The sequence below is a fragment of the Chiloscyllium plagiosum genome, chromosome 9 (assembly GCF_004010195.1).
Source record: "Chiloscyllium plagiosum isolate BGI_BamShark_2017 chromosome 9, ASM401019v2, whole genome shotgun sequence".
Classification (NCBI taxonomy): Eukaryota; Metazoa; Chordata; class Chondrichthyes; order Orectolobiformes; family Hemiscylliidae; genus Chiloscyllium; species Chiloscyllium plagiosum.
In genome coordinates, this window is record NC_057718.1 from 80,066,561 (window position 1) to 80,092,426 (window position 25,866).

The 25,866-nt window shown below is 43.5% G+C and overlaps 1 protein-coding gene across 3 annotated transcripts in view; it reads right to left on the reverse strand.

Moving 5' to 3' along the window:
• Positions 1–25,866, reverse strand: part of prkn (parkin RBR E3 ubiquitin protein ligase) — a 1,109,690-nt gene that overhangs the window by 653,073 nt on the left and 430,751 nt on the right. For 2 of the 3 annotated variants that reach the window (XM_043696308.1, XM_043696306.1), the window contains one exon: positions 16,054–16,288. In XM_043696308.1, coding sequence (XP_043552243.1) covers positions 16,054–16,153 — 100 coding nt within the window. In that variant the 5' untranslated portion in view covers positions 16,154–16,288. Of the gene's footprint in view, positions 1–16,053; positions 16,289–22,582; positions 22,587–25,866 lie in introns of all 3 variants that reach the window. The other variant, XM_043696307.1, reaches the window with a different exon arrangement.

Below are 25,866 nucleotides of genomic sequence, written 5' to 3' on the forward strand. Positions count from 1 at the left end.
AAATTTGAGTCAGATAAACCTTTGTTAAGCAAAGGTATTAAGGGATATGGGCCAAAGGCAGGTACATGGAGTTGGGCCCCCGATCAGCCATTATCTCAATAAATGGCAGAACAGACTGGAAGGGCTGAATGGCCTATTCCTGTTTCTGAGTTCCTATGTTAACATCAGGAGTGTGGCTCCAGGCAAACTGATCCAATGCAGGAAGAAGTTTCTGAATCTGACACAAATTCTCAAGATGAGTGGTTTCAGTCTTAAAATGGGGTATCTGAATGCTAGTGCATCCACTGTTCGATTCGCTATACCCAATCATTCATATACTAACAATCTTTATCACTTCTCAACCCTTCATTTTTATCTCATCTACATGCACTTAGCCATATTCCAAGCCTCACATCCATGCTGACAACTTGCAAGATTGACAATTCAATCAAGACAAGCATATACCCCTTGTAAATTTATGATTATGTTAAAGTACATTTAGATGCAAGGTTATTTTCTTTTGTTGCTATGTAAGTAGCTTGATTGCCTAAGAATAAATCTTTATTTTGAAAAAGAGCAATTTTTGCATGATATTAACATATATCTTTGAGAGCCATACATTAAACTGATGTCAATCATGATCTCCCTTAACAATATATGATGAATTATTTTGGTGACTTGTTAGACAGTCGCTGAGCAGCATTGGTAGGAGTCAGACATATTGTACTTAGCTCCTAGTGGATACTATCTGTCTACAGTTGAATCTTGGGTAGAAAAGAACATAACAGCCATGATGCCTTTCCTTAAGATGATTTGGAGGTGCTGGAGTGTACAAGGAGGTGCTCAAAGGAGCAGTGCTTAGAAATAGTGCTTCCAAATAAACTTGTTGGACTATAACCTGGTGTTGTGTGATTTTTAACTATCTTTGCAATGACTGTTATAACCACTGTGAGTCTGGCATCATATCTATGTAAGATAAGGTACAAGATAAGAATGTCAAGGGTTTTTGACTGAAGAACGTGAATGAACCAGATGGTTTAAATGATAGGAGACAGTAAGGACTGCAGATGATGGAAGTCAGAGGTGATAGATGTGAAGCTGGAAGGGCAGAGCAGGTCAGACAGCATCTGAGGAGCAGGAGAGTCAAAGATTCAGGCCAAAATCCTTTGTCAAGACTGGGGAGGGGAAGGGAGCCCACTTGTATATAGAGGGAAGGAGGTGGGGCTGGGAGAGGGGTAGGTGGAATGGTGGTAGGTGAAAGAAGGTTTCTTGTGATTGATCATTGGGAAAGATGAAATGGACAGGTGAGTAGGAAGATGGACAGGTGAGGACAGGTCAGGGAGGTGAAGAGGAGGGGTGAGGTTAGACATGGAATGAGGCTTGTGGAGGAGGGGTTTTGAAGCTGATGAAGTCAAATGTTGAGGCCATTGGACTGTAAGCTTCCAGGCGAAAGATAAGGTGTTATTCCTTCAGTTTCCGTTTGGCCTAACTCTTGACAGTTGAGGAGGCCAAGGATGGACGTGTCGACGGGGTATTGGGAGGGGGAAATTAAAGTGGATGACAACTGTAAGATCAGGTTGGTTAATGCATACTGAGTGCAAATGCTCCATGAACTGGTTCCCGAGTTTGTGTTTAGTCTCCCTGACATAGAGGAGACCAAATCAGGAGCAACGGATGCAATAGATGAGGTCGGATGACGTGTAGGTGAATTTCTAACGGATCTGGAAGGATTATTTAGGGCCTTGAACAGAGGTAAGAGAGGAGGTGTGGGGGCAGGAGTTGTACCTCTTACTGTTGCAGAGAAAGGTATCAATTGTAGTGAAGAAGTTGGTGGGGGGTGTAGAGTTGACGATGGAGTTGCAGAGTGAGCAATCCATGTGGAAAGCAGACAGGGGTGAGGAAAGAAATGTCTTTTTAGTGGTAGGGTCTGATTGAGGTGGTATAAATGTTGGAGGATGAGACAATGGATTCGGAGGTTGATGGGGTGGTTGGTATCGTTATTGTTGTTGAGTCAATTTCCAGAGATGGAGACAGAGAGGTACAGGAGGGGGAAGGAGGTGTCAGAAATGGTCCAGCTGAATTTGAAAGTGGGGTGGAAGGTAATGGTGAAGTTGATGAATTGTGGGAGCATGAGGCAGCACCAATGCAGTCATCAATATAATAGAGGAAGAAGTGAGGGCTGGTGCTGGTGTAGTTGCAGAAGAGGGACTACTTCATGAATCCTGCGAAGATAATTGCTGATAAGGGTGGCCCGGTGGTAGCATGGCGAACTGACCAATACATGGCTGAGACCAGATGCAAACTCTCTGACACCTCCACTTACCATCCCTTGACCATGACCTCTGATCACCAAGACATCATCTCCCAGACCATCAAAAACCTCACCATTTTGGGAGATCTCCCTTCTACAGCCTTCAATGTGATAGTTCCCCAACCCTGCATCATCCATTTCTATCTCCTACACAAAATCCTTAAACCAGACTGCCCCGCTCAATCCAAGTCATTACCTGCTCCTGCCCTACCAAGCTCATCTCCTCTTACCTCAACTCTGTTCTTTCCCCTTTGTATAGAAACTCCTCACCTACACTCGAGTCACAACCCACTTCCAAAACTTCAATTCCCTGGCCCCCAACATCTCATCTCTACCCTTTACACCTGCATCCTTCACAAGGAGGGCCTAAAAGCCCTTTGCTTCTTCCTCTCTTGTAGGCCCAACTAGTGCCCCTCCACTGACACCCTTATTCGCCTGGCAGAACAGGTCCTCACCCTCAACAACTTTTTATTTTATTCCTCCTATTTCCTACAAACCAAAGGGGTAGCCATAGGCACCTGCCTGGGCCCCAGCTATTCCTATCTCTTTGTAGGATTCATGGAACAGTCTTTCTTTCGCAACTACACCAGCATCATCCTTCACTCCCTCCTTCGCTATATTGATGACTGCATCAGTGCTGCCTCATCTCCCCGTGAGGAGCTCACGTAGTTCATCAACTTCGCCAACACCTTCCACCCCACCCTCTAATTCACCTAGACCATTTCTGACATCTTATTACCCTTCCTGGACCTCTCCATCTCCATCTCTGGACATGGACTCAGCACTGATATCCATTTCAAACCCTTTACTCCCACAATTACCTCGTCAACACCTCTCGCCCACCTCCTGCAAAGATGCTACCCCATACTACCAATTCCTCCACCTCCACTGCATCAACTCCCAAGATACTCCAGGACATCGCAGATATCCTTCTACTTTACGGACCATAGTTTCCCCTCCGCAGTATTTAAGGATGCCCTCAACCATATCTCCTCCATCTCCTGCACTTCTGCCTTCAAACCCCTTGCTCCCAACAACAATGATAGAGTCCACTTAGTCCTCACATACCACCACACCAATCTCCAAAACCAATACATCATCCCATGATATCATCCCATGACAGTTCTGCCAGCTACAATCAGACCCCACCACCAAAACGATATTTCCTTCCCCACCCCTGTCTGCTTTTCACAGTGACTGTTCACTCTGAGACTCCCTCATCAACTCTACAATGCCCACCAAATTCTCTTCCACACAGTACCTTTCCCTGCAACTGCAAGAGGTGCAACTCCTGCCCCTACACCTCCTCCCTCACCTTCGTCCAAGGCCCTAAGCAACCTTTCCAGATCTAACAGAGATTCACCTGTACGTCATCCAACTTCATCTATTGCATCCGTTGCACCCGATGTGGTCTCCTCTATATCGGGGAGACCAAATGCAGACTTGGGGACCAGTTCACAGAGCAACTGCACTCAATACGCATTAACCAACCTGACCTTCCGGTTGCCATTCATTTCAATTCCCCCCTACCTTCCAACCCCCAGTCATCCTTGGCCTCCTCCATTGTCAGAGTGAGGCCAAACAGAATGGAGGAACAAAACCTTATCTTTCGCCTGGGAAGCTTATAGTCCAATGGCCTCAACATTTGACTTCATCAGCTTCAAAATCCCTCCTCACTAAGCCTTATCCCATATCTAACCTCACCCCTCCTCCTCACCTCCCTAACCTGTCCATGTTCCTACATTTGAGAGAGGGTGCTTGTGGGGTGTGAATGTGGGGGCATATCTGTGAGCGTATGAGAGAGAGCTTGTGTATGAGAGAGGGTCTGCGTGGGTGTATGGGTCTGTAGGAGTGCATGTGTGTGTATATATATGTGTATGTGTGAGAGAGAGACAGAGAGAGCAAGAGAGAGAGAGAGAGTATAGTGCAGTGAGGTCACCTGAACCCAAGGTCCCGGTTGAGGCCAGCCCCATGGGTACTGAACTTGGCTGTCAGCCTCTGCTCGGCCACTTTGCGTTGTTGCCTGTCCTGTAGTCTGCCTTGGAGGATGGTCACCTGAAGGTCCAAGGCTGAATGTCCCTGACCACTGAGGAGTTCCCCGACTGGGAGGGATCATGTCTTGTTCTTGATGTGCATGTTGTAGTTTGGTGTAGTTTTGGTGTAGTGCTTGGTGTAGTTTTGCTGCTTTGCCTGTTTGGCAATGTCACGTAACTGTACTGCTGCATCCTGGGTGCAAGCTGAGAGTGTGGACTCCATCTTGATTTCATGGTTGTGGCGCCTGCTATAGAGTTGGTGCACAAAATGATTTAGGAGTTTGCAAGAGTTTAGGTGGCAAAGTTTCTCCACATACTCTATGTTGTAGGTTGATTTGAATGGGCTCGTGATCTGTAATCCTTTTTTCTGTGTCATTTTGCCAATCAAGGTGACAAACTACACCATTTACATGCACACCAAGAACAAGAACTGGAGAAACTTGGCATCAAGACCAGCAGTAGCCAAGACCCCGGCACCACAGTGGAAAATGTTATCACCACGGGGAAATCAATCGTCAACTTAGTAGATCACACCCTTCAACTGGAAGAGATTGAAGTTCTTAGCACGGGGCTCAATTTCTGGTACCCATGGATCTTGCAGCAGACACAGAGGAATTCATCAGATGAATGAGACTCTGGGAATTCTTTCAAGATGCCAGCAGTGATCCCAATGAGCCCACCGACGAACTGGAACAGTCATCACAGAGATCCGTAGAGGAGCGACCAAAGAAGAAGTCAACGTGGACCCCACCAGAGGGCTGCTGACCTGGGCTTGACATGTGTGCTGAAACTGTCAGGAAATATATAAATGCCAGATTCATCAGCCGCACCCACAAGGTAAAGCAAAACAAGGTAGGCCTCCATTCTGACAGAGCGGTTAGGAGAGAAGGTAGAGAGAAGCGAGGGCTGTTGGGAAGGGTAAGTTTTCCCACTTAAAAAAAGAATTACCTCAGGAGTTGGGCCTCCATTTTGACAGAGCGGCAAGGAGAGAAGCGAGCGCTGCCGGGAAGGGTAAGTTTTCCCACTTAAAAAGGGACTTACCTCAGGAGTCGGGTCTCCATATTGACAGAGCAGCGACGAGAGGTGGAGAGAAGCAAGGGTTGCTGGGAAGGGACTTACCTTGGGAGTCAGGCCTCCATTTTGACAGAGTGGCGAGGAGAGAAGATGGAGAGAAGCGAGGGCTGCCGGGAAGGATAAGTTTTCCCATTTTTTCCTGTCTGGGAGCAGCGGGAGACACAGCGGAAGTGGAGACCAAGAGAGTGCCGGGAAGGTAAGGACTTAGTATATATTTGGGCTGCGGCTAAACCCGAGATCCCTCCCGCTCATCTCCTCTAACCAGAAGAAAAAGATTCTGTAAGGTAAAGCGTTTTTTTATCTTTCTTTTTCATATTTAAGTGCATTGTTTGGTTGTAGTTAGTTATTATAAAGGTAGGCTTACAATGGCAGGGGCCTTCAGACCCGTGGCGTGTGCCTCTTGCTTGATGTGGGAGCTTAGGAATGTTGCTGACGTTCCTGACTCTTACACTTGCAAGACGTGTGTCCAGCTGCAGCTGTTGTTTGACCGCATGACAGCTCTGGAGCTGTGGATGGACTCATAGTGGAGCATCTGCGATGCTGAGGAGGTCGTGGATAGCACGTTTAGTGAATTGTTCACACCACAGGTTAGAATTGCTGAGGGAGATTGTGAATGGGTGACCAAAAGGCAGAAAAAGAGTAAGAAGGCAGTGCAGGTGTCCCCTGCGGTCATCTCCCTCTAAAACAGGTATACTGTTTTAGATACTGTTGGGGGAGATGGCTCACCAGGGGAGGGCAGCAGTTGCCAATATCATGGCACTGTGGCAGGCACTGCTGTTCAGAAAGGTGGGAAAAAGACTCGTAGGGCCATAGTCATTAGGGATTATATTGAAAGAAGAATAGACAGGCGGTTCTGTGGCCAAAAATGGGACTCCTGGATGGTGTGTTGCCTCCCACTTGGGTCAGGGATGTCACCGATTGGCTGCAGAGCATTCTTAAAGGGAAGGGTGAACAGCCAGTTGTCTTGGTGCATATAGGCAGCAACGATATAAGTAAAAAACGAGATAAGGTCCTGAAAGAAGAATTCAGGGAACTAGGAGAGAAGTTAAAGAGGGTAAAGAAGGTAGTGATCTCAGGACTACTAACAGTGCCACATGCTAGCCAGCGGAGAAATGAAAAAATAGGCAGGAAGAACATGTGGCTTGAGGGATGGTGTATGAGGGAGGGGTTCAGGTTTGTTGGACATTGGGACCAGTTCTGAGGAAGGTGGGACTATTACAAAATGGATTGTCTACATCTGAACCAGACCGGAACCAATGTCCTTGGGAGAGTTTTTGCTACTGCTGCTGGGGAGATTTTAAACGAATGTGGCAGGGGGCTTGGAACCAGAGGGGAAGACAAGTAGACAGCGAGATGGAAATTGGAGACTGTAAGAATCATGAAGTTAGCGTTGATAAAATAGCATTAATAAGGGGAAGATGGGGCAGACAGCAGATGAACGCAAAAGAACTGGTGGCCTGAAATGCATCTACTTTAATGCAAAGAGTACAGTGTGTAAGGCAGATGAGCTTAGGGCTTGGATTGGTGCCTGGGAGTATGACATTATTGCAATCACTGAGACTTGGTTGAAGGAAGGGCATGATTGGCAACTAAATGTTCCAGGATATAGACCGCTTCAGACAGGACAGGAGGGAAGTAAAAGTGGGGGTGGAGTTGCACTGCTGGTCAGGGATGATATCACAGCTTGGGTAGTGAAGCATTATGGGTGGAGCTGAGAAATAAGAAGGGTGCAGTTACATTGTTGGGGCTGTATTACAAGCCTCCCAACAGTGAGCGTGAGGCAGAAGAACAAATACGTAAGCAGATTATGGAAAGATGTAGAGGCAATAGGGTAGTGGTGATGGGAGATTTTAATTTTCCCAACATTGACTGGGATACACTTAGCGTCAGAGGTCTGGATGGGGTAGAATTTGTAAGAAGCATACAGGAGATTTTCTAGAGCAGTATGTCAATAGTCTGATGAGATTCTGGATTAGAGGTACTGGAAAAGCACAGCAGTTCAGGCAGGTATTCCTGATGAAGGGCTTTTGCCCGAAACGTCGATTTTACTGCTCCTCGGATGCTGCCTGAACTGCTGTGCGTTTCCAGCACCTCTAATCCAGAATCTGGTTTCCAGTATCTGCAGTCATTGTTTTTACCTTTTAAATAGTCCAATGAGGGAAGGGGCCATATTGGACCTGGTAATGGGGAATGAGCCAGGACAGGTGGTAGAAGTTGCAGTCGGGGATTTCTTTGGGAACAGTGACCACAATTCTGTAAGTTTTAGAATACTCATAGACAAAGATGAGAGTGGTCCTAAGGGAAGAACACTAAACTGGGCCAAGGTCAATTATTTCAAAATTTGGCAGGAGCTGGGAAATGTGGACACAGCTATTTGAAGGGAAGTCTGCATTTGATATGTGGGAGGCTTTCAAAGATAGGTTAAAGATAGTGCAGGATAGGCATGTCCCGTTGAAGGCAAAGGATAGGAAAGGCAAGATTTGTGAACCGTGGATGACAGGAGAAATCGTACGACTAGCCAAGAGGAAAAGGGAAGCGTACATAAGGTCCAGGCAGCTAAGAACAGAATGGGCCCTAGAGGAATATCGGAAGAGTAGGACCAGTCTTAAATGAGGAATCAAGCGGCTAAAAGGGGTCATGAAATAGCTTTAGCGAACAAAATTAAGGAGAATCCCAAAGCATTTTATTCTTATATAAGAAGCAAATGGGTACTTAAAGAAAGGGTTGGTCCATTAAAGGCTAATGAAGGAAAGCTGTGTGTCGAACCTGAGAGAATGGGTGAGATTCTGAATGATTACTTTGCATCAGTGTTCACAAAAGAGAGGAACATGATGAATGTTGGGATTAGAGATAGAAGTTTGATTAGTCTGGATCAGGTTGACATAAGTAGGGAAGATGTGTTGGCAAGGCTAGAGGTTATTAAATCCTCAGGACTGGATGGGATCTATCCCAGGTTGCTGAGGGAGGCGCAAGAGGAAATAGCTGGGGCCCTAGCAGATATCTTTCTGGCATCCTTAAACAGATGAGGTGCCGGAAGACTGCTCACATTGTTCCTCCTGTACAAGAAGGGTAGTAGGGATATTCCAGGTAACTACAGACCAGCGAACCTGACGTCAGTGGTGGGAAAGTTGCTGGAGTAGGTACTGAGGGATAAGATCTAATGATATTTAGAAAAGAATGGGCTCATCAGGTTTTGTGCGGGGGAGATCGTGCCTTACCAACTTAATAGAGGTCTTTGAGGAAGTGACCAAGTTCTTTGAGGAAGTGACCAAGTTGATAGATGAAGGAAGGGCTGTTGATGTCATATACATGGATTTTATTAAAGTATTTGATAAGGTTCTACATAGTAAAGTAATATAGAAAGTGGAGTCACATGGTGTGCAGGGTGTTCTAGCTAGGTGGATAAAGAACTGGTTGAGCAACAGGAGACAGAGAGTAGTAGTTGAAGGGAGTTTCTCAAAATGGAGAAAGGTGACCAGTGGTTTTCCACAGGGATCAGTGCAGGGGCTACTGTTGTTTGTGATGTACATAAATGATCTGGAAGAGGGCACTGTTGGTATGATCAGCAAGTTTGCAGATGACATGAAGATTGGAGTAGGAGAAAGCATAAGGGAGTCAAAGAACACAGGAGAATATAGATAGACTGGAGAGTTGGGTGGCAAAGTGGCAGATGGAGTTCAATCCAGGCAAATGTGAGGTGATGCATTTAGGCAAGTCTAATTCTAGAGCAAATTATACAATGAACGGAAGAGCCTTGGGAAAGGTTGATGAGCAGGGAGATCTGGGAGTGCAGGTCCAATGTACCCTGAAGGTTGCTGCACAGATGGATAGAGTGGGCAAGAAGGCATATGCTTGCCTTCACCGGACAGGGTATTGAGTATAAGAGCTGGCAAGTCATGTTGCAATTGTACAAGACATTGGTTCGGCCACATTTAGAATACTGTGAACAGTTCTGGTCACCACATTACCAAAAGGATGTGGACGCTTTGGAGAGGGTGCAGAGAAGGTTTATGAGGAGGTTGCCTGGTATAGAAGGTGCTAGCTATGAAGAGAGGTTGAGTATATTAGGTTTGTTTTCATTAGAAAAAAGGAGATGGGGGGGGACGGGGACCTGATTGAGGTCTACAAAATCATGAAGGGTATAGACAGAGTAGATAAAGATAAGCTTTTTCCCAGGGTGAAGGATTCAATAACGAGAGGTCACGCTTTCAAGGTTGAGAGGTGAAAAGTCTCAGGGGGATACATGCGGCAAGTGCTTTACACAGAGGGTGGTGAGTGTCTGGAACGCGTTGCCATCAGAGGTAGTGGAGGCAGGCACGGTAGATTCATTTAAGATGCATCTGGACAGATGCATGAGTAGGTGGGGAACAAAGGGATACAGATGTTTAGAAATTGGGTGACAGGTTTAGACAGTGGATTTGGATCGGCTCAGGCTTGGAGGGCCGAAAGGCCTTTTCCTGGGCTGTAAATTTTCTTTGTTCTTTTCTTTGTTCTTTAGCACCCAATCACAACACAATGCCATCCATGCTCTCAAAACCAATCACAATATTGTCATCAAACAAGCAGATAAAGGAGGAGACATCATCATTCAGAATAAACTGCCTATTGCAAGGAAGTGTACCAACAACTGAAGAACCAGGAACACTATAGGCAACTGCCAGCCTATCTGACCAAAGAGCACACCCATGAACTAAAACATTGATCTTTGATGCAGTCGTTCAGAGCCCTCATCCCATGTACTTCTTGCGTAGGAGACTTCTACTGCCTACTGAAGATACACAAAGCTAACACACCAGGACATCCCATCATATCAGGCAATGGGACCCTGTGTGAGAACCTCTCTGGTCATGTCAAAGGCATCTTGAAACCCATTGTACAGGGGACCCCCAGCTTCTGTTGCGACACTACAGATTTCTTACAGAAACTCAATACCCATGGACCAGTCGAACCGGGAACATTCCTCGTCACAATGGATGTTTCAGCACTCTATACCAGCATTCCCCACAATGATGGCATCGTGGCAACAGCCTTAGTACTCAATACCAACAACTGCCAGTCTCCGGCACTATCCTACAACTCATCCGCTTTATCCTCGATCACAATGTTTTCACCTTTGACAACCAGTTCTTCATCCAGACACATGGAACAACTGTGCGGACCAAATTTGCACTCCAATATGCTAACATTTTCATGTACAAGTTTGAACAAGACTTCTTCTCTAAGCAGGACCTCCAACCAACACTATACACAAGGTATATTGACGACATTGTCTTCCTCTGGACCCATGGCGAGGAATCACTGTAACAATGATACAGGGATAACAACGAGTTTCATTCCACATCAAACTCACCATGGACTTTCTTTAGTATCTGCCTCATTCTTGGACACATGCATCTCCATCAAAGATGGGCACCTCCGCTCCTCATTGTATCGCAAACCCACGGATAACCTCATGATGCTACACTCCTCTAGCTGCCACTCTAAACACATTAAAACAGCCATCCCCTATGGACATGCCCTATATATATATACACAGGATCTGTTCAGATGAGGGGGAATGTGACAGACACATGGAAGTACTCAAGCATGCTCTTATAAGAACAGAGTACAATGCTCAACTCATCGATCTCCAGTTCCGACGTGCTACTGCGATAAACCGTAATGACCTCGTTAGGAGACAGACATGAGCTGCAACCAATAGGGTACCCTTTATGGTCCAGTACTTCCCGGGAGCCGAAAAACTATGCCATGTTCTTTGCAGCCTGCATAACATTATCAATGAGGATGAGCACCTCGCCACGATCTTCCCCACATCTCCACTTCTTGCCTTTAAACAACCATCAAACCTCAAACTGATCATTGTTCGCTGCAAACTCCCTGGCCTTCAGGACAACACCATACATACTGCCCCGGCAGCTGCTGCAAGACGTGTCAGAATGTCGACATGGATACCACCATTACACATGGGGACACCACCTACCATGTATGTGGCAGGTGCTCATGTGTCTCTGCCAACGGTGCCTATTTCATATGCTAAAGGCAAGGATGCCGTAAGGCATGGTACATTGGCAAGACCGAGCCCACACACACACACAAACACACACTCTCCTCTGGACTGACACACCCACGCAGACAGTCTCTCATCCACAAGCTCTCTCTCATACACTCATGCATACACCCCCCACACTCACATACACACATATAAGTTTGTGGAGTGAATTTGTACTTGCAGAATTACATTTTATTTTGCACAAAAATTGCATAAACCCATGAAACATTCTGTGAATCTCACTTTAGAAATAGAATCAGCCTGACCTAACATTGGGACACAGACAGACTTTAACTTCACACCTTCAATGCATTATCTGAGCTGAGATGACACCTGTTGTTAAAAGCTATCTTGCGAATGTAACTTTTAAAAAGTTCTGGGATTTACATATGAAGGAACTGAAACTAACATGATTTTTCTAAAAGATGAAAGACACAAGCTAAATTTGTTTAATATTACATTCCATGACACTGCAATCCTGTTGCAATAAATTCTGTGTCGTATGATTCTGCTCCACAACCACCCAATGAAGGAAAGCTAATCCTTTCTTTTATAATCTATGCCTGTATTAGTAAACCTTAAGATATGGTATGCCTTATTGATTTCTTTCAATCTGTCCTGCCATCTTTAAGTATGGTGGCAGCAAAACTACCAGATGGATCTTACACTATCCCAAACTGCAGTGAGGAATCATCATACCACATGATGGCAATGAGTTGCAATATACAAGGCACTGGCAGCTATCTGTCAGAGACTGGTTGAGCAAACAGTCAGTAGTTGGATAGTCTTGGCTATAAGCCCTTAGCATGGTTTTTAATGTCTGGTGCCACCTTTCTAGTGGAGAAAGTGAGGACTGCAGATGCTGGAGATCAGAGCTGAAAATGTGTTGCTGGAAAAGCGCAGCAGGTCAGGCAGCATCCAAGGAACAGGAGAATCGACGTTTCGGGCATAAGCCCTTCACGTCGATTCTCCTGTTCCTTGGATGCTGCCTGACCTGCTGCGCTTTTCCAGCAACACATTTTCAGCCACCTTTCTAGTGCCTCCTGCATTTCTGGATGGTATGCAGTAGGCTTGAATTGTTTTATTTCTAAGCTGTCCATAACCTCCTTGAACAATTTTGATGTAAAATGTGACTCTTGACATGACTGCATCTCTGTGGTTGTCTGTATCTAGTAAAAAAATTGAGTAACTCTTCTACAATCCTTTTAACTGCGATATTGTGTTATGGAACGGCTTCTAAAACCTAGCGGACACATCCATTATTGTCAACAAACACTGATTTCCACTTTGTTTTAGGTTGGGATCCCACACTATCAATTAAGAGTCTTGTAAAAGGTTCCTCAAATGCAGGAATTGATATTAAAGGTGCAGATTTTATTACTGCCTGAAGTTTTTCAATTACCTGACATGTATGACATGTCTGGCAAAATTCAACTCCATTCTTATGCAGTCCAAACCAGTCGTAATATTTTGTATTTTAGTTTGAATTTATCTTAAATGACCTCCTACTGGTAATTAATGTGCTACCCGCAACACCCCCTTTGTACAACCCCACTGGTAATATGCTTTGATGAACTTCTGCCCATTTCTCATCTGACTGAATATGTGATGGTCTCTATTTCCTCATTAAGACATCATTTAAGATAGTAGCACATAGAGATACACTCAGATTCTTCTTCTGTGTATGCTTTTTGATACAATTGCTTCAGTTTTTCATCTTTCTGTTGTAACTCAGTTAATTTCTCTGAGCTAAAATTATCCTCCACCTGCACCTGTTTTGTCTCAACCATTCAACTTCCTTATCTGTATTCTTTGATTTCTCCTCCTGTTTCAACTGGTGACTTTGTGACCTTGTTACCACAGAGTCAGGAAAAATCCCAAGATATGCTTCTTGTAAGACCTCAATTGCCTGATTTTCCACTGGCTTTTCAAGCACAGAGGGCAGCAGTCCTACCTGTGAACTAGCTGTATCGTTAGCAGGGATGAACTGATTTCCTGCAGCCGAGAGCTCTTCCATTATCCCTCCCACGACTTCTCCATTTCTCTCTGCTCACTCTAACCTCACTCGACATAATTGAACAATCCTCGTCTCACCGTGAATTCCATGTACTAACACTTTTTCTGGCTTCACTTCTCCTCATCTCTCAACATCAAAAACTGACACAATCCTGTATCTCTTAATAACTGTTACCACTTTATTTGATGCTCCTGGCCTGTGCAAGTAAACCTTACCTTCTCAAGTAAATAGTTTAAGAAGATGGGGCACTTGCTCCTTAATCGACCTCTAAACAGGTTGGACATTCTGCTGCCACTGTGCTTTCCTTTATCACTTCAACAAAATTCACTGGCTTATCCTGTTTTCATACATCTGTCTTCTCAGTGCTTTTCCTAACCCATCAACACTGTGATTTCATGTGGCCTACTTTATTGCAGTGAAAACACTACAGCTTTTTAACTTGCTTTTCCCCTTCATGCGTTTCCTTTTTACCCTGTAGTAAGCTATCTTTATGACCTTCATCGAGATCTGTTTTCCCCAATTTCTATCCTTCATGATAGAAATTGATGGTGGAAGCCAAACTTTGATTTATGAACTAACTTATAATCATCAGCCATTTCAGTTGCTAATCTTGCCGTTTTAACCCTCTGCTCTTCCAAATGAGTACTCAGTATTTCAGGAAGTGAGTTTTTGAACTCCTCCAAAATAATTGTCTCTCTAAGATTGTCATAGGTTTGCTCTATTTTTAATACCCTTATCCACCTGTCAAAATTACTTTGTTTGATCCTTTCAAATTCAATGTTTGTCCGAACAGGGTCCCTCCTTAGATTCCTGAAACCTTGTTTGTAGGCTTCAGGTACAAGCTTATCTGCACTTAAGATGGCTTTCTTCACCTCCTCATACTCCCCAGACACCTCCTCTAATAGTGATGCAAATACCTCACTAGCTCTACCTACTAGCTTTGTTTGGATCAACAAAACCCACATGGTCACTGGCCACTTTATTTGTTTAGCCACCTTCTCAAATGAGATGAAAAGAGCTTCGACATACTTCTCATCAAATTTAGGCAATGCTTGGACATACTTAAACAGATCCCCACCATGCTTTTGGCTACGATGGGCTTGCTCACCTTCACTAAGCCTACCTTCCACCTTCAGCTCCACCCTTTCAAGCCGGCTTTCCTGTCTAAGTACCAATTTATGAAGTTCAAACTCTCGCTCTTTCTCTCTTTTCTCTTCCTCCTTTTCTTCTTCCTCTTTCTCCCTTTCTTCTGCTAGGGCCTTCCCCTCCATTTCCTTTTGTTCTGCTAAAGTGATTCTGTCCTTTTTGTTTTGTTCTGCCAGGGCAATTTGTTCTTTTTCTCTTTCCTCTGCTTTTAATCAAAATTCAAAATGCTTCATTTTTTTCTCTTTTTTTTGCCTCTAACTCAAACTGCTTCATTTTCAATTGAATTTTAGCCACTTCCAAAGATTCTGATGGTGTTTCTAGCAAATTTAAATGCTGAGCTAATGCTGCAATTATACCTCCCTTTCTCATGGATGAAGGCAACTCCAACTCCAGGTTGTCTGCCAATTCCAGCAGCTTTGCCTTGCTCACCTTTTGAAAAGCCCCAATGTCACTTTTTCCACCCTCAGAAAATTCCTAGTGACTGAAAGAGCTAATACTGTTTAAACCAACCGAATTCAACACCCAGAACAAAGGACGGTAACACCTACCACTCGCCGCCTTTGAGTCCAACAACCCTAATCCCAAATTGGAACTATAGAAAAAACCCCAACAAGAGCCCCCAATTTGTTATGGACCAGGCCAGACCCCCTCAAAACAATTTAAGAAGATAGTCTAGACCCTAACTTTTCTTTATTTTAAAGGCAGATGTGGAGTGGATATTCCAGGTGTGATGGAGCTGGTCAAACCACTCAGCTTTAAGCTAAACAGAATTTATTTAAACACGACAGTTGAAACACGAACAAAAGAAAACAGAATTTAGAATAACTTAACTATTTGAAAACTCAACTGACTCGATATAGCAACATAACTAAAGCGCTGTCCCAATTACTGTAACATCCCATAAACACATCCCTTGGCAAAAGGTAAATTCAAACTCAGGTTCTTACAGGCAGGAGAGATTTCAGAGAGAAAGCCAGTCAGGAACCATCTTGTGAAGCTTGGAATCTTTCTCCACTGCAGCAGCTTCTGACTGTTACAGCTACACCAAACCAGAGAAAACCTGAACTGGGAGAACTGACTACTCCCCTGCCATTGTTAAACTAGGCTCTGCCCAGACATTTCGGCACCCCTGTCTTTATGACCTCTCTTAAAAAAACCCAAGGACAAAATAAAGTGTTAGCATTGTCACAATGTCTCTCTGCCTTTCATCTATTTTCTCCTTCTTTACGCTGTATTTCAGTTCCCCTACCTTTGCACAATTTGCTTAAGCCCTCTGCGACTAATTAGAAGGTGAGGTGCAACATGTCATCCGGAAATAGGTACCCCTTGCCTCACAGTCAATCTCAAAGGTAGAACATGAAGAAAGGTCAGAAGAAAAAGTTTAAATTGATTCAAATGTCAGGGGTATGTTGTGTATTTTTTTAAAAAACTCTTAGGTCTTTACCTGAAGATTCATAGCAGCTAAGATGACCCTGACCTCCATTTCCAAGGACAGCTTTGAGATTCATAGGATGACTTGGAAAGACAGATGCACTGAGATCCATCTGATTTAAGATGTCCGCTTTACCTCCATTTCTTTTCCACAGAATGCCAGTGGTTGTATCAGTAGGTGGGTTTTGAGTTAGTTGAGAAGTGGTTTGGACCACATGAACAGTACTTTGCTGGATCAGGCCACAACTCTATAAGCAGAAAAAGAGAACTAATCAAATTCAAAGTTCAGAATGGGCAATAAATTATTTAGAAGGGATTTTGATCTAGAAACCATCTTTTTTTCTCATATCAGATTACCAACAATAATTCAGAAGGAAATTTATACAAACATACAGAAGCATTTTTAGATGAACACTTTAAACACACATCACTGCTTTAAGCTATCAAACTTACATCAAGAAGTAAACTGCAAAGTTCCTGCTTTGAATGCAGTAAAAAGACACACCAAATTAGACAGGGGCAGGCTTGTGGACTAATGTAGTTAAAGTTTACATCTTTCTTCCTTTGTTTATATTTACATATATCTACACTTTCTTCTGTTTAAAAATTCATGGGAGTAAATTTAGATAACCATTGAAGTTCTGCATGAGAATCTCAATGAGTGGTTACTTCATCCATTTTCATGCACTATCATTTGTTGAATACCCCTCATTACCCTTGAACTGAGTGGTTTGCAAGGCTGTTTCAAAGAGCAGTTAATCACATTACCGTGGAACTGGAATCAGATGTAGCCCAGATTAGGGAAGGATGCCAGACTTCCCCCTCTGAAGGATTTTACTTACAAGACAGGATTTTACAACAAGCAATGATTGGTCACTATTACTGAGACTAGCCTTCAGTTCCACATTTTATTAATTGATCTTAAATTCTACAAACTGTTGTGGTAGAATTTGAACATGAATCTGTGTTATTCATCCTGTGATATTACCACAACAGCACACATCAGACACACTCATAAAGTATAACAAATGGTGCATACCATCTCATGCCACCCGCTCATATTAATTATTTCTGCACACATATATCAGCAGGGAACATAATTTATTTTTATCTGCAATATCTGCAGCAAGCCAGCACATTTTGAGAGGGAGGTGGATTCTGACTGGAGCATGTGATGGGTGTCACTCTGCAACTGAATCTGACTTAATAATGAATGAAGAATGGCTGACCATAGCCATTCTTTGGTTTGCTGTGCTAGCTGTAATACGTCATGGCTTCCACCAGGATAGCGGACATTGACCTACATTGACACTGCTATGGTCACACACCAGCTTCACATTTAGGAAGTAGAAATCTTTTCATTTCAGGTGACTGGAAGAGTTGGTATTAAACACTTGAAAAGCAATGTCTTTGCAATTATTGGCACCCTGAACCATGGAGAGGCTTTCAGTGTTCGAAAACACTTGTGCTCATTCCACCTAATTCTGGAAAATGGGAGTAATATGGAGTTATTCCTCTTTGCATAGAAAGCTTCAATGACCTCCCTTGTGCAACAGTGTACAATAGCAGCAGCCTGGAAGGAATCAGATACATTTAAGTTCAAGTCAGTTTCAGAGCCTCTAAAATGTGATCCTTGCTCTGCTCTGCAATTGCCACTGTAGCAGTTGGAAGATTTCAGTGACAATTTCCATAATGAAGCACAGGCATCTCTAAAAGAGATCACTGCAGAAGTTTAGATGGAAAGTTACTCCACGAATACCCTGGAGGAATTAGTTCTGATTTCTTGCTGCCAGTTTCTTTCCTGTCCCTTCCCTTTCTAGCAGCTTGTCATCTGCATCCAGCTTGAGTACAGTATTGACCATTATTAAAAATAAATCATTATATTATTCAAGTAAAACTAAAGGAGTGAAGAATTTTCAGCAAAACATACATTGAAACTGATACAAGTGAGAAGGGTTTGCTTGATTACCTTGACCAATCAAAAAATGTAAGACAGATAGATCTTTGTGTTTCATCCAGAGTGATTTTTTGAAACAATACAAATACTACAATGTCTGAATAAATCTTCCTTTATCATTTAGGTTGTAGAAGTCCTTAAAACCTTAGTGAAGTGTAAAATCATACAAAATAGGAGGCATTTATCCCATTGCGCCATTTTGAATCTTTGAAAGAGCTATTGAATTCATTCCACTCACAAGGCTCCTTCATTCAGAAGGCAGCTTCCAAACCACTGAACTCTACCGCTTAGAAGGACTGCAGATGCAAGTGGTCAGCAGCAACTGAAAGCTCCCCTCCAAGCCACACACCATTCTGATTCAGATTTATAATCACCATCCATCCCTTCACTGTCACTCAGCCAAAATGCCTAATTTCTTTTCGTAACACCACTTTGGCTGTGCCAACACCATATAAGCTGCATCTGATCAAGAGGGCAGCTAACCAAGCTCAAGAAAACAACTCACCACCGCCTTCTCAAGGGCATTCAGGAGTGGTTTTAAATGCTGGCTTGGCGAGTGAAGCTCACATTCTATGAAAGGAAAACTAAAGCTTTCCTGTTGAAATAGAACATGCTTGGGAAATAAGGTGATAGAATCATAGAATTTTACAGTATAGAAGGAGGTCATTTGATCCGTCGTGTCTGTACTGGCTCCTAAAAGGCTCCAGCTAGTTCCATTCTTCAGTTCAATCTCCATAGTCCTCTAAACTCATCACTTACAAATACATATTCAGCTCTCTTTTGAAACCTCCCATGGCATCTGCTTCCACCACTCTTCCAGGCTGTGCATTCCAAATGCTAATAACTCTCTAAGAGGTCTTTCCATATCTCACTCCAGCTTCTTGCTGATAGTCTTGAAATTATGATGCCTCGCTGCTGACATACCAACAAAAGGAAACAGAATATCATTCTTTGACCTGACAAAACTGTTAGTAATTTTGAACACCTCAATAAGGTCACCTCTTAATCTTCTCTACACGAAGAGAATAAGCCCAATTTCTCTAATCATTCCTTATATCTAAAATCCATCACTCTTATAAATCTCCTTTTCACTTTTTCCAGTGCTTTAAAATCCTTCCTTAGATAAGATGCCCAGAATTGAACATAATACTTCTAATGTGGTCTGACCAATGATTTCGACGTTTCCGGCATAAGCCCTTCTTCAGGAATTCCTGAAGCCATTCCTGAAGAAGGGCTTATGCCCGAAACATCGATTCTCCTGTTCCCTGGATGCTGCCTGACCTGCTGCACTGTTCCAGCAACACATTTTCAGCTCTGATCTCCAGCATCTGCAGACCTCACTTTTTCCCTGACCAATGATTTGCAGAGCTGTCGCATCACTTCCTTGCTTTGATACTCTATGCCTATATTGATTCACCAAAGGATTCCAGAAGCCTTCTTAAGAACTGTTTCAACTTAACTGGCCACCTTCAGAGAATTATGCACTTCAACCCGAGGTCCCGCTGAGCCTGTACTCCCCTCACAATTATGCCATGAAGCCAGTATTGTTGTTCTGTGTTTCTTCAGCCAAAATGCATTACCTAACTTTTCTCTGCACTGAAATTCATCTGCCAGGTATCTGCCCATTTGGCCAACTTGTCAATGTCCCATTGAAGTCGCCCAGGATCATTGTCACAATTCACTATTCTCAATAGCTTCGTGTCATCTCAAATTTAGAAATGTTGCTCTCAACACTCATCTTATAATCATTAATGTAAAACAGAAAAAGGAAAGGTCCCAACACTGATCCCTGGGGAACACAATTTTCAACTCGTCTCCAAGCTGAGAAATATCCATCTATACCTACCCACTGTTTCCTATCTTTTAGCCAACTTCTAAACCATACTGCCAGGAACCCATCAATCCCAAACATTTCTAATTTACTAACTAATCTGCCATGTGGCACTATATCAAATGTTTTCTGAAAACTTCACAGCACTACCCTCATCTACTGTCTGTATAACCTTGTCAATAACACAATTAAATTTGTCAGACATGCCCTGCCCTTGACAAAGCCATGCTGACTATATAGCATTAACTTATTTTTCCCTAAGTATATTTATCTTATCCCACATTATGGCCCCCACTAGGTTTCCCGTTGTTGATGTCAAGTTGACAGGGCTGGAGTTTCCTGGGTTATCCTTTGCAACGTTCTTAAACAACAGCATCACATTTGTAATCTTCCAGTCTCCTAGGACTAACCCTGAGTTCAGCGAGACCTGGAAAATTACTGTCAAAGGTTCCGCAATTTACTCCCTTACCTCTCGCAGCAAGCAAGGAAGTGTGCCATCCGGGCCTGCTGACTTCTCTACCTGGATTGCTGCCAGTCTATTTAGTACTTTTTCTTTATCTATTGCTAAACTGCTCAGTTGCTCAACACGCACATTTTCAATTGGGCCATTGTCACCATTTTATAGCTTGGTAAAAACAGAAGCAAAGTAGTCACTTCCTACCTCGACTGTACTCTTTGCTTCAGTGAGCAGCTTACCCTACTTGTTCCTTATGGGCCCCATTCTTTCAATAATCTTTTACTACTAATATGTTTGAAGAACGTTTTGCTATTTGTTTAGTGCAGCCTGCAATCCTTTCCCCACTTCCTTTTAGACTCCCTTAGACCAGTCTTAGCCTCTCTTCCGCATTTGAGACACTCTTCCTAATGTCCATTGCGTTATTATTCCAATATCCATCATATGCCTCCTTCTCCTTCCTTATTTTCTCATCAATATCCTTAGTCATCCGTATTTGGATACTCCATATTTATTTCTAATGGATATGTACCTAGATTGCACCTTATTCATCTCTCTTTTGAAAGACTCCCATTTTTCATCCCCTGTTTTATCCATCAACATACATTCCAATCAACATGCCCCAGTTCAACTTTTAGACCTCCAAAATCTGTCTTTTTCAAGTCTGGGATCCTAATCCTTGTTTCATTTTTATCCTTTTCCAATTTAATATTGAAGAGGAGAAAGTGAAGACTGCAGATGCTGGAGATCAGAGTCGAGAGTGTGGTGCTGGAAAAGTACAGCAGATCAGGCAGCATTTGAGGAGCAGGAGAATTGATGTTTCGGGCATAAGCCTGTGGGCCGGGGGACTGAGAGATGTATGGGAGGGTTGTCGGGTTGGGGAAAGGTAGCTGGGAATGTGACAGATAGATGAAGGTGCGGGTGGAAGTGATAGTCTGACAGGAAGGTGGGCAATGGTGCTGGGGCTCCTGATGAAGGGCTTATGCCCAAAACGTTGATTCTCCTGCTCCTTGGGTGCTGCATAACATGCTATGCTTTTGCAGCACCATGTTTTCAACTTAATATTGAACTTCATTATATTACAATCACAATTTCCAATGTACCCCACCACATTCTCCACTCGGACTGCATAATTTCCTAGGACTAAAGCCAGCACAGCTTCGTCCCTGTTGAATGGAAATACACTATTTCAGAAAGTTCACCTGAACACATTTCAGGAATTTCTCCCCTTCTGGGCCCACACCCTACCTTTTTCCCAGTGAACCCTAAGATTATTAAAATCACCAATTATAGCAACTCCACTTGCCCTGTAGATTTCCACAATCTGCCTACAAATGCTCTCTTTGGTGGACTATAATTAATACCTCAAATTCCACATCCAACCATCTAGATTCCAATTCAGGAACTACAATTCATTCAAAGGCAATTTTACTATCTTTGATAAAAACTGCTACAACACCTCCCTTTTTACCTGTTTCTACAGAAAACTTGAGAACCCAGGATATTGCTTATCCAGTCCTGTTCTGGCTTGAGCCACATTTCTGTCAATGCTACTATGTCACAGAGCAACTTCTGTTTCCAGTTCCGCAATTTTGTTCATTCTACTCCGTACGCTTTTATACATACAATTTTATCCTGCCTTTATCCCTTTCTTCTTCAGTGGAAGGCGACTATCTCTTTGTTTACTGTCAACACTCAGGCCTTCTCTCACTTCCTTGTCCCCATTTCCTATCTTCTCTCTTTTGCCCTCTTTGGTACTTCCAAACTAGGCCTATTAGTCCAGCCATCCCCGCCTTACAAGATTAAATCCACCCCCAATACATTAGTTACTCTCTCAGCCAGGAGATTAATTTCATTTCTGCTCAGGTTAAGCCCATCTCTTTTGAACAGCTTTCTCCTTTCCTAAAAGTGATCCCAATGTTCCAAAGCTCTACACCCATCCCCTTCTACACCATCGCTCAAGCCATGAACCTACCTACCTGATCTACCTTTGCCTAAATAACAACACTTGTGGCACCGGTATTATTTCTGAGATGACTACCTTCAAGGTCCTCTGTTTCAACCTAACTCTTATAACTGATCCTGCAAGACCGCCAAGCTATCCCTGTCAATATTGTTGGTTCCCACATGGACCACAACTACTGGTTGCTCACACTCCCTTTCCAGAAGTTTATCCAGGAATTCCACTGTGTTCCAAACTCTTGCAACTGTGAGGCAACAGAATAACATGACTCACGATCTAAGCTGCAAACGAGGCTGTCTATCCCTTAGACTAGTGACTCACCTACAATCTTTCTAACCTGCCTACTAGCCTCTCTCTCTTTTCCCAGAGTAGCTTTGGGCAACATGGTCCTGTCATTCACCTTGAGTCATCCACACCCAACTCAGTCATGTTGTTCACTCAGTAGGCATCTAAAAATTCACACCTGTTAGACAGCTCCAAGGAGTCTTGGATTTCCTGGGCCTGCTGTCTCTTTTCTTTTCAGTCAGCCACTCATCGCCACCTCTACTTTTTGCCCATTTAGCACAAATGGAGTGACCACCTTCTGGTATGACTGCTCCAGAAATCTCTCTCCTTCTTGTACAGTGCACAGTGAAAAAGAGTCACTGCTCCAAATCAGCAATATGTTGCTCATGGACTACTACCCTTTGAACTTCAAGTATCTGTGACCATCCTGGATATCTTATGGATCCAAAACATTCCACATTTTTATGCCACACACATCACAAGCTTTCCCAAAGTTCCTGCCATCTATATAGGTCAAAATGATGCACACTGCTGAGGCTCTACAGTTTCTAAGCCAAAAAGAAATACTTTAATACCCCTTCTCTCTCTTTTTGCTTCAAAGAGTGAGGGAAATACAATATAATAATGAAATGTTTCGGTCTTCACTGTTCTTTGACACTTTCCCTCCACAATCCGTCTGTTAGTTGTGATCAGCAAGCCGATTCTCCCAGAATCCCCTTGGTTACTTCTCAGTACCACACCCTGTCCTCAGATGCCATGGATGTAGGAAAGCTGTGAACAAAATGGAGGGAGAGGAAGGGGTTTCTCGGCAGAAAGCCACATCTTCTCAGGTTGGTTTAGCAAACATTTCTCCTATATGAACCTCAGTAAGGCACAATGACTGGAATTTTAAGATGTTGCAATTATTCTGTCACAATTTGGGAATTCGGGGGCACCCCTAACTCAGTCAGTTGTGGGAAATCCAACTCAATTTGTGAGCAGCAGGCAGCTAACTGTCTGCCATCAGTGTTCATATCTTCTTAAGGAACAAAGTGTCCCTTTCACAAATAAAAGTAGAAGTTGCTGTAAAAGTTCAGCAGGTCTGGCAGCATCTGTGAAGAGAAATTAAAGTTAATGTTTCAGGTCCAGTGACCCTTCCTCACTACTGATGATAGCTAGAAAAATGTTGGCATATATGCAGAAGATAGTGTGGAGGGAGGAGGTAAGGAATAATTGATAAGTAGGGATAGAGCCCATAGAGGGAGAAGAACAGCTGGACAGACAAAGGAGTCAATAAAAATCTAGCTAGGAGAGTGAATCGCTGTTAATGGAAACTACTAGCGGCGAACAATGGGTAGTGTGGAATGGCAGACTATGTGATTACAAGGCTGGGCATATGGTGTAGGAGGCTGGATCACAGGGGAGTTCAGGCCCAAAAAAATGATTGAACTCGATATTGAGTTTGGAGGGCTGCAGGGTTGCCAATGAGATGTTGTTCTTCCAGATTGCGCTGAGCTTCGCTGGAGCACTGCAGCAAGCCTGAGACAGAAATATTGGTCAAATGGTATGTTAATGTGGAAGACAACTGGGAGCTCAGCATCTTTTTTTTGTGGTCAGAACGTAGATGTTCTGTGAAGTGGTTACCCAGTCTCTGCTTCATTTCCCCAATGTACAGGAGACCACACTGTGAGCAAGAAATTAGATCGTGTGAAGTGCAGGTAAAGTGTTGCTTCTCCTGGAAGACGTATCTGGGCCTTTGGATACTGAGGAGGGAGGAAGTAAATGGGTTGGTGTTACACCTTCAGTGGTTGCAGGGAAAGATGCCATGGAGCTGTGGGGAGTTGTTTGGAGTGAAGGAAGAGTGAACCAGAGTGTCCAGGATAGAACTTTCCTTTGGAAGGCGGACAAGGAAGGGGAGGGGACAAGAGTCTGGTAGCGGCATCTCACTGGAGGTGGTAGAAATGGGAGCTGATGTACGTGGATACTGGTGGGATGGTCGGTAACGACAAAGGAAACCCTATTGCGGTTGCGGGATGGAAGAAAGAGGGTGAAGGCGCGAGTACAGGAGATGGGTTGGACCTGATTGAGGAAGAAGGTGGACATTTCAGAGGCTCCCTGATCAAAGTTGGCCTATCGGAACATATGTAATGGAGACAGAGGAGCTGGGAGAATGGAATGGAGTCTTTACAGGAAACATGGTGTGAGGATGTATAGTCCAAGTGGCTGTGGAGTCAGTGGGTTTATAAATATTAATGGTCGTCTATCCTCAGAAATGGAAACAGAAATGTCGAAGAAGGGGAGGAGGAGTCAAAGATAGACCATGTGAAAGTGAGGGTGGGGTGGAAATTGGAAGCGAAATCGATGAGCGTTTTCAATTCTAGATAAGAGAGGGAAGCAGCACTGATGATATCATTGAAATATCATATAAAGAATTATGTGTCATGTACCACATGAAGTGACAGGCATAACTGGGGCCAATGCCACCCCTCTGACCTGAAGACAATGAGAGGAGTTAAAAGAGAAGTTGTTGAGGGTGAGGATGAGCGCGGCCAAGCTGATGAGGTTGGTGGTGGGTGGACACGGTTCAGGCCTTTGCTCAGGAAGAAGCGGAGAGCCCTGAGACCATCTGGTGAGAGATGGACGTGTAAAGGAATTGCAGATCCATAGTAAAGAGGAGCCAGCTGGAGCCTGCAAACTGAAAATCACAAAACTGGCATAAAGTATCAGAGGAATCATGGATGTACATGGGCAGGAACTGGATCAGGGAGAAAAGACTGAGTCAAGATTGGAAGAGATGAGTTCTGTAGAGCAGGAGCAAACTGAAACAATGGGTCTGCCTGAGGAGTCTTGCTTGTAGATTTTTGGAAAGTGGTAGAAGCGAGTTGTGTGGGGTTGGGGGACTATCAGCTTGGATGCAGTGGGGCAAGATCACCTGACGAAAGGAGGTCAGTGATTGTAGTTGATACAATGGCCTGATATGCCATGGTGGGATCATGGTCCGGAAGAAGATTGGAGGTGTCATTCTTCAAAGCCATTAATTTCTGCATTATTGTTATTTTTCCTCCATTAATTTATGTAATGCCTGACTTTGAATCAATGTTAATTTAGTTGGGATTTCTGGTGTGTTGAACTAATGCAAAGTAATTATTCAACATTTCCGTCCTTTCCCTGTGTTCATTGATAATATTACTATTGTCAGTTGTCAAAGGACCCACATGTTTCTGATTACCCTATGTTTCCGATTATTATTGCAAAACAAAGTTGTACAGTATTCATTTCAATGTCGTTTGCCAACTTTGTTTTTTGCAACTTTTGTTTTGTCAAGTTGTTATCTTTACATTCCTCCCATTTGTCAGA